General features: G+C 36.1%; 1 protein-coding gene across 1 annotated transcript; it reads left to right on the top strand.

Moving 5' to 3' along the window:
* Positions 1-2,257: 2,257 nt before the first annotated feature.
* Positions 2,258-7,310, top strand: LOC107668140 (actin, alpha cardiac muscle 1). The gene is made up of 8 exons (XM_016459929.1): positions 2,258-2,276; positions 3,135-3,279; positions 3,381-3,620; positions 3,895-3,979; positions 4,068-4,229; positions 4,685-4,876; positions 6,681-6,862; positions 6,967-7,310. Exons 2-8 carry the CDS (start codon positions 3,151-3,153, stop codon positions 7,108-7,110), a joined length of 1,134 nt encoding a protein of 377 aa, XP_016315415.1. The 5' UTR covers positions 2,258-2,276; positions 3,135-3,150; the 3' UTR covers positions 7,111-7,310.
* Positions 7,311-9,035: the final 1,725 nt, after the last annotated feature.

The raw sequence follows: 9,035 nt of genomic DNA, 5'->3' as shown, positions 1-9,035 counted from the left end.
GAGATATCATCAGGAAACACGGTGTTAGCTTTCACTGTTATGCTGATGATACTCAGCTCTATATTTCTTTGTGGCCCGGCGAAACATACCAATTTGAAAAACTAACGGAATGAATAGTCGATATAAAAAAACTGGATGACGAGTAATTTCTAACTGCTAAATTCTGAAAAAAATAGGTGTTAATTATCGGACCTAAAACCTCCACATGAAATAACCTAGAACACTGCTAGATTAAAGACCCATCTCTTTAACCTGGCTTACACATAACACACTAACACATTTGTAATATTCAAATTTGTTAAAGGATTTTTAGGCTGCATTAAATAGGACAACCAGACCTATTACACCTGTAACACTTCCCATAACACCCGATATACTTGCTACACCGTTAGAAGAATGGCATCTATGCTAATATTAGTCTGTTTCTTTCTTATTCTGAGGTCACCGTAGCCACTAGATCCAGTACATGTCCAGCAGCCCAGATGGTGGATCAGCACCTAGAGATGACCTCTACAGCCTGACTTGACTTGACTTGACTTGACTTGACTTGACTTGACTTGACTTGACTTGACTTGACTTGACTTGACTTGACTTGACTTGACTTGACTTGACTTGACTTGACTTGACTTGACTTGTCTGGAAATACATTTCCAAACATTGACATATTCACACACATGCGGTTCGAGCAAGTATCAAGGTTATTTTTGTAGCAGCCAAATCACCCCTAACACAGCCACAACGAGTTCAAATAGAGGGAACATTAAGCCCTGCTGGCTGACAGATGCTCAGACAGAGAATGTTGGGGATTATGCAAAAAACAACACGTTACATCACTCAGTAGTCACATGAATTTAACATTATGAGAGGGAACGGTCATTACTGTTAGACAGAGTAGCGCAAATTAACATTTCAGTAGAAATCTAGACAGGGCAAGCAGACATACTTTTGCCCCCTAAAAAACAGAAATGGGGCGAAATGCAGATACAGGAGAGAGGAGGTGAACTCAGCAATTTATGGTTAAATATTTTAATAAAGCACACACTGGCAGTGGTTGGTGATGTGACTTCCACAATCCCTATTTAACAATCCTCTATTCATCATTATAACTGTGCTAACCTAAGGGCAGTGGGTCTTTGACGTGGATTTTCAAGAGTGCTGATGTGCTGCCTCAGGTTTGCAAACTGATCTCCTCAAAATTCAGAGCGGCTTCCTATGAATAAATGTATCTTAATCATCGCCTTTAAACAGTTCATGACTCTCGGGCCAAATAAAGCCTCATTGAGTATCTTTGATATACAGTGCAAGTTCCTAGAGCAGACAAATAACCCTACATGAGTTTTGCACTCTGCCTTTCATCTTTCTAAAGCTCAAACACTTCAACTGTGATATAAATGGAAACAAATGGCAGGGACACGTCAGATGAAAGGGCTGGCCTGAATGGGGGATGGATGACAAAACAGCACAACTGGGCATCCTGTCTTGTGTCTTTTCTATTATGTTTTCAGGATTTTGCTCAAATTTAATTGCACAAATGATCATTCTCCCTGATAAATTTCTATTGTCAGTCCCCTCTATATAGATATATCATTGCGCTTCAAATTCTGTTTCCAATACTAACATATGATTTAATTTCAGTCTATTTACTTATCCTAATGTAGTGATATTAAACTGTGTATTATATAAAGATTATGGCTTTCCCTGCTTTTGATAGATAGATAGATAGATATTTCTTGTTTTCATTTAGCTTTTCTGATGTTATAATAATTTCAAATGTTAAATATTTTGTTCATTCATTGTTTACTCTTTCTTTCTCAGATGCGTAGACAAACTCATATTTTGCTTCTAAATGAAAATATCAACACCTTAATGAGACATCGTTAAGTGTAAACGGTGGGTTATTTTTATTTATTTATTTTTTTTTGTTTAAAGGGAAAAATCGCTTATGTTTTGTCATTTATATTTAACGTGCAGATTTTAGGGAAGACATTTCAGCAATGTTCACAGTGATTAATAATGACGTGCTGAAAATCGTGGAATACCATCACTTGCCCCCGCGATGCCTCCCTGCGTCTCTTCCCATACATGGGCGTAGGACCGAATGCCTCGCGGGGGTCTCTCCTCTCCGCGCCCTTCCATTCATGGCCACTCCTCTCTCAATGGCGCTAGGGCTACCAAATAAGGAGGGGGAAGTCCAGCGGGCGCCGGGCCACTCTTGGAGTATAAATTGGCTGCGCCTCAAGGCGCCGTCTACCATTCACGCTCCTGGTGCTGATCTGGTAAGTACAGCTAACGCTTTCCGAAATGTCATACTTCATTTAATGGAATGCTCTTCTGAATGCTAGGATTTAAACTAGGTCAGCTCTGGTGCAACATCACTTGAATTATAATGAATATAATTGACTCTTGAGCTAAACAAACATTTCAGAGGCTTATAGTTGTCAGTTATGAATACTTTGCTGACTATGAGTTAAAAAAAAGTTAATGTTTTTACTTTTGAAACTTGTCAAGAGGATTAGTCAATCAATGATGAGCATGTCAGCATCTCAGGAGGTACAGCACTATGTTCTCCAAAAAGGTTTTTTTTTTTTGCAGTGGTGCCATAGAAGAACAATTTTCAGTTTCCCAAAAAACCTTTCAGTTAACAGTTCTTAAAATAACCTTTCTCTCTCTCTCTCTCTCTCTCTCTTGTGTGTGTGTGTGTGTGTGTGTGTGTGTGTGAGTGTGTGTGTGTGTGTGTGTGTGTGTGTGTGTGTGTGAAGAATTTTTTTTCCACTAATGAACCGTTTCTTCAGTGCAACTTCATGGAACCATTCACTCTCGGTTCCCCAAAGAAACTTTCAGTGAAAAGTTCTTAAAAGAGCCATTTTTTTCTTAGTGAGAAGAACATTTTATAATCTAAATAACCTTTTTGTACTATAAAAAACTTTTTGAACAATGGAAAAGGTTCCATTGATGTTAAAGGTTCTTCATAGAATCAAAGATGCCAATAAATAATCTTTATTTTTAAGTTTGGAAAAGAATTTCAAATGGTTTTGTAGTCTATTCTGCAGAGCAAATGTGAGCTTGTCAGGAATGCAAACATAATGACTCGGATGTTCGCAGTATGTTCATACGTGTATCTGATCTTCATTTAGAACCCCAGCTGACACCATGTGTGACGACGACGAGACCACCGCTCTTGTGTGCGACAATGGCTCTGGCCTGGTGAAGGCTGGCTTTGCTGGAGATGATGCACCTCGCGCTGTCTTCCCCTCCATTGTTGGTCGTCCTCGCCACCAGGTACAATGGTTTTTCAATTAAAAAATGGTCTATGTTATAGGTTTAATGAGGAATATTATACAGTTTGTACTGAACTATTGACATAATCTCTTCTCTAACAGGGTGTCATGGTAGGTATGGGACAGAAAGACTCCTATGTGGGTGATGAGGCTCAGAGCAAGAGAGGTATCCTGACTTTGAAGTACCCAATTGAGCACGGTATTATCACCAACTGGGATGATATGGAGAAGATCTGGCACCACACCTTCTACAATGAGCTGCGTGTGGCCCCCGAGGAACATCCCACCCTGCTCACTGAAGCTCCTCTTAACCCCAAGGCCAACAGAGAGAAGATGACACAGGTAAACTCGCTTAAACATCCTCAAACAGTGCACATTCGCATGACTTTACAAACTCTACAAAAGACTGTTCACCTAGAAAATGAAAATTCTGTCAGTGTAATCATTTCCTCACCTTGTTATTGCAAATATTACAAATACACAAAACATTTATTCTGCTAACTGGACTATAAGGCATGGAGAAATTAAGATATTATAGACATTAACATAATTTTCTGTAAAGCTGCTTTATAAATACATTTGACTTTACAAATGTCTGGCATGCATTCATTTGCAGATCATGTTTGAGACCTTCAACGTTCCCGCCATGTACGTGGCCATTCAGGCTGTGCTGTCACTGTATGCTTCTGGCCGTACCACTGGTGAGTGTGGTATTTGTGAATGCATGCATGAAAATACTTAATTTCTTGTAGGTTTCTCTGGAGCCTTAAAGATTTTTGTTGTTTGTAGGTATTGTACTGGACTCCGGAGATGGTGTGACCCACAATGTGCCCATCTATGAAGGTTATGCCCTGCCCCACGCCATCATGCGTCTTGATCTGGCTGGCCGTGACCTTACTGACTACCTGATGAAGATCCTGACTGAGCGTGGCTACTCTTTTGTGACCACAGGTATGAATAAGCTAAGCTGTATCATTATTAGAGTTATCAAACAGGTATTATAATAATATATTGTGTTAAAGGGGTCCTATTATGCTCTTTTACAAAGTCTGGATTTTGTTTTGGGGGTGTACTAGAACAGGCTCTCATACTAGATTTTCATTTTTCACATATTTTACATTATTACAACATCTCTAGTGCAGCTCAACCAGGTCTCCTCCCATTCGTCGGTATTTGTGATATCACAAATCCCGGAAAATATGCGTTGTAGTCCAAACGAGTTGCTCGTTGTAGTTTTTGAAAAGTGATTTCTGTTAAATAAAATATCTCCTTTTGAATTGGACTTTGAGCTTTGTAACTTTGCAGATCTTTTTTATGCTCAAACAGGAACATTACAGACTAACTAAAGTTGAAAAAGTGAAAAAGCATAATAGGACCCCTTTAACACTGGAATCATATTCTCACAGCTGAGCGTGAGATTGTTCGTGACATCAAGGAGAAGCTGTGCTATGTCGCTCTGGATTTTGAGAATGAAATGGCCACTGCTGCTTCCTCCTCTTCTCTGGAGAAGTCCTACGAGTTGCCCGATGGCCAGGTCATCACTATAGGAAATGAGCGTTTCCGTTGCCCAGAGACTCTCTTCCAGCCTTCCTTCATTGGTGGGTGATATCATATTAATTCTACCATTAAAAAAAAAAGAAAGAAAAAAAAACTTCTATCGCTGCATATTGTTTAAACATGGTCTAAACTGGTTCAGAATTATTTTAGTATTACTTATATATTATTATCTATTTATTCATATTTTTATTTAGCTTTGATTTTTATATTTTCAGTTTTTCCATCTAATATTTCTATTTTATTATATTTTATTTTAGCTTTATGTTAATTAACCAAACATGATTTTACATTGTTTTAGTTTTTTATGTGCTTTTTATTTAATTTTTTTTGTGTAATATTTCTATTTAACTTTATTTGATTTCGGTTTTAGTCAGCCATTTTAGTACTTCTTCAACTTATTTTGTTGCCAAGGCAACATTTCTGTTGAAGTTTTTCATCTAATACTTATATTTTATTTTTTTCCATCTAATATTTCTATTTTATTATATTTTATTTTAGCTTTATGTTAATTAACCAAACATGATTTTACATTGTTTTAGTTTTTTATGTGCTTTTTATTTAATTTTTTTTGTGTAATATTTCTATTTAACTTTATTTGATTTCGGTTTTAGTCAGCCATTTTAGTAGTTCTTCAACTTATTTTGTTGCCAAGGCAACATTTCTGTTGAAGTTTTTCATCTAATACTTATATTTGATTTTAATGCTGTGTTAATAATTATTATTTCAGCTTTATTTCAGTTAACTAAAAATAATTTTTAAACAAGTTTTAATTTTAACAATAACGTCAGCTTTATTTTAACAAAAAACAAAAATTATAGTTTTAGTTTTTGTAATTTTTATTACTTTCATAATACTATGTAACTTTATTTTTATTTTAGTTTTAGTAATTTTTGTACTCTAACTTAGTTTATTTCAGTTAGTTACCAAGGCAACATTTTTAATTTTCATATATTCACATCTAATATTTATATTTGAAGTCCTACGAGTTGCCCGATGGCCAGGTCATCACTATAGGAAATGAGCGTTTCCGTTGCCCAGAGACTCTCTTCCAGCCTTCCTTCATTGGTGGGTGATATCATATTAATTCTACCATTAAAAAAAAAAGAAAGAAAAAAAAACTTCTATCGCTGCATATTGTTTAAACATGGTCTAAACTGGTTCAGAATTATTTTAGTATTACTTATATATTATTATCTATTTATTCATATTTTTATTTAGCTTTGATTTTTATATTTTCAGTTTTTCCATCTAATATTTCTATTTTATTATATTTTATTTTAGCTTTATGTTAATTAACCAAACATGATTTTACATTGTTTTAGTTTTTTATGTGCTTTTTATTTAATTTTTTTTGTGTAATATTTCTATTTAACTTTATTTGATTTCGGTTTTAGTCAGCCATTTTAGTAGTTCTTCAACTTATTTTGTTGCCAAGGCAACATTTCTGTTGAAGTTTTTCATCTAATACTTATATTTTATTTTAATGCTGTGTTAATAATTATTATTTCAGCTTTATTTCAGTTAACTAAAAATAATTTTTAAACAAGTTTTAATTTTAACAATAACGTCAGCTTTATTTTAACAAAAAACAAAAATTATAGTTTTAGTTTTTGTAATTTTTATTACTTTCATAATACTATGTAACTTTATTTGTATTTTAGTTTTAGTAATTTTTGTACTCTTAACTTAGTTTATTTCAGTTAGTTACCAAGGCAACATTTTAAATTTTCATATATTCACATCTAATATTTATATTTCATTTTATTTCGACTTAAATAAATAAATAAAACATCATAGCTTTAGATTTAGTTAACAATAACAACGCTGCTTTTTTTCTTACCTAAGGTATGGAGTCTGCTGGTATCCATGAGACCACCTACAACAGCATCATGAAGTGCGACATTGACATCCGTAAGGACTTGTATGCCAACAACGTCTTGTCTGGTGGCACCACTATGTACCCAGGTATTGCTGATCGAATGCAGAAGGAGATCACTGCTCTGGCCCCCAGCACCATGAAGATCAAGGTAGAATATTTATTCAGTCATGCAGATATTCTGTCTTCTTTTAAGTTTAATTCACCTAAGTAAGATGTTTGATTTGTAATCATCACATGTCTTCTTTCTGACAGATCATCGCTCCCCCTGAGCGTAAGTACTCCGTCTGGATCGGTGGCTCCATCTTGGCTTCCCTGTCCACCTTCCAGCAAATGTGGATCAGCAAGCAGGAATACGATGAGGCTGGCCCATCCATCGTCCACAGGAAGTGCTTCTAAGTGCCAGGATACACCACTCAACATTAATTCTAACAGAAATTCTCAACATTACCTCCGCCTGTTGTGCATGCAGGCAGATTTTGCCTTTATTTTTCCTTGTACAGTATGTTTACACCAAAGTGCAATTTGTTTGTAGTTATTTACTGGATCATACATCAATTTGTATGTGGATATTTATTGGTTTTTAAATAAACAAGACCAGGGAATTTGTATTATTTTAATTAGTCTTGAATTAATCTTTGTCATTTACTCCAAGAAATGTAACACTTTGTTCATTGATACAGTGAATACAGGATTGCATAAAAGCCATCTGTGATGGATTCATAGTTGCAACTTCAATTAGCACCCAGTATAAAAATAGCTGCGGCTCTCTAAGAGGCGAAGGGAGATCAGAGGAGAACGCAGCTCATTGTCAAGATGCCCTTTTCAGGCTTATGAGGATTTTATTTTTGTCTTACACTATACTGTAAATATGTGCAAACATTGATTGCCTTGAGTTTTACAGCTTCAGTTATCAGTTGGATTCTAGCAGGGATATCCCATGTTGTATCTCTCATAGTGAGAAGTGCTAAAGCGATTACTCACCAGTGTAAGTTCACCACAGGCCTTACCACAAATAGGCATACCTCTTCATCACCTGCGGGAGAGTGCAAGTGAGGGTTAAGGGACTGTGCTTGATTTGAAGAGTTCAGATTAACCAACTCAATCAGCTGTTTGCAAACGAAATTTGACTCGCGTAGAATCTTTCATGTGTTTTGCAGAACGGAAAACGTAGTGTAATTTTCACATATAAACAGTGTTTGCAAAAAATACAATGGATTTCAGGGCGGTCGATTATTTTAAAGGAATTTTAAAGTAAAACTGAGTTAAAGTTAAAGTATATAAGGTGATTTTCGGGGAACTATTGGTTGAGGTTAATTGCGTGCAACAATTAGTCGGGTTAGATGCCATATTGAATTGCATAAAGGTGCTATCACAATTTTTCCGAACTCAGCTTTCTAATGAAAGGGGACATCTTTTTACATAGTTTTGTTTCTGTTGTCAGATAACGCGATTGATTAAGACTATATGCATCTTGTAACCATACAAATAAGCTGAGGACGTTAGCTTTGTGAAAACGTTACAAACGACAATCTGCCTTATTTTGTTTTGTTTGCGAATCACCAAAATATATATCGTCATTTTAGCTCCTTCCCAGATATCACACATACGTCTGCAAGATGTCTGTTAAAGATCACTTGATCTGGAAAGCATCTGCTGTGTACAAACATCTAACAGACGTCTGTAAGATGTCAATTTTACATACATTCTAAATCATAAACATCTTAAAGACATCTGATAGACATCTATTTGACATCTGATAGAAAACGTCTTATAGACGTATTGCAGATGAGCAAACATTGTAAAAAAATACGTCTTCCAGATGTAAATGCAGACGTCAAATAGACGTCTCCGAGATGTATGTGTGCCATCAGGGTTGTCGCGAAACATTAATAAAAGTCGCAGCAACAATAATAAAGTTGCTAAATTTGGTAACAAATCCGCAAATTGACAACAGTGATTGATCGCGATGGAAAGCGGCATGCGGAATACTATTGCTGTGGTGACCTGGTTAGTCTAGCAAACTCTACTATATGTTCGTCAGCGTTTTGGTGGCCGTTGAAAATACGCGCTCTGGCTATAGCTTGTAATCTAAGTCATTAGTAAGACGTTGGAAAGCCCGTCTGAAACCTGGATTTACCTTTTGGCTTTCTTTGCCGGGGTTCACGCCTTAATTACCCCCCATGATCCGCGCCCTGTTTATTATCGTGAGCGCACACGAACACGAACTCTAAACTCTAATCTCCCATCCTGTCAAGCGGGTGTGTGTGTGTCGCGGGAGACAGACCTCCCCAGTGATTTGAGTTTATCACCAATGATTTTAT

This window comes from Sinocyclocheilus anshuiensis, unplaced genomic scaffold (assembly GCF_001515605.1).
Source record: "Sinocyclocheilus anshuiensis isolate Anshui unplaced genomic scaffold, SAMN03320099.WGS_v1.1 scaffold2461, whole genome shotgun sequence".
NCBI lineage: Eukaryota > Metazoa > Chordata > Actinopteri > Cypriniformes > Cyprinidae > Sinocyclocheilus > Sinocyclocheilus anshuiensis.
Note: the sequence above shows the minus strand (reverse complement) of the source record. Positions and strands in the feature narration are given on the sequence as shown.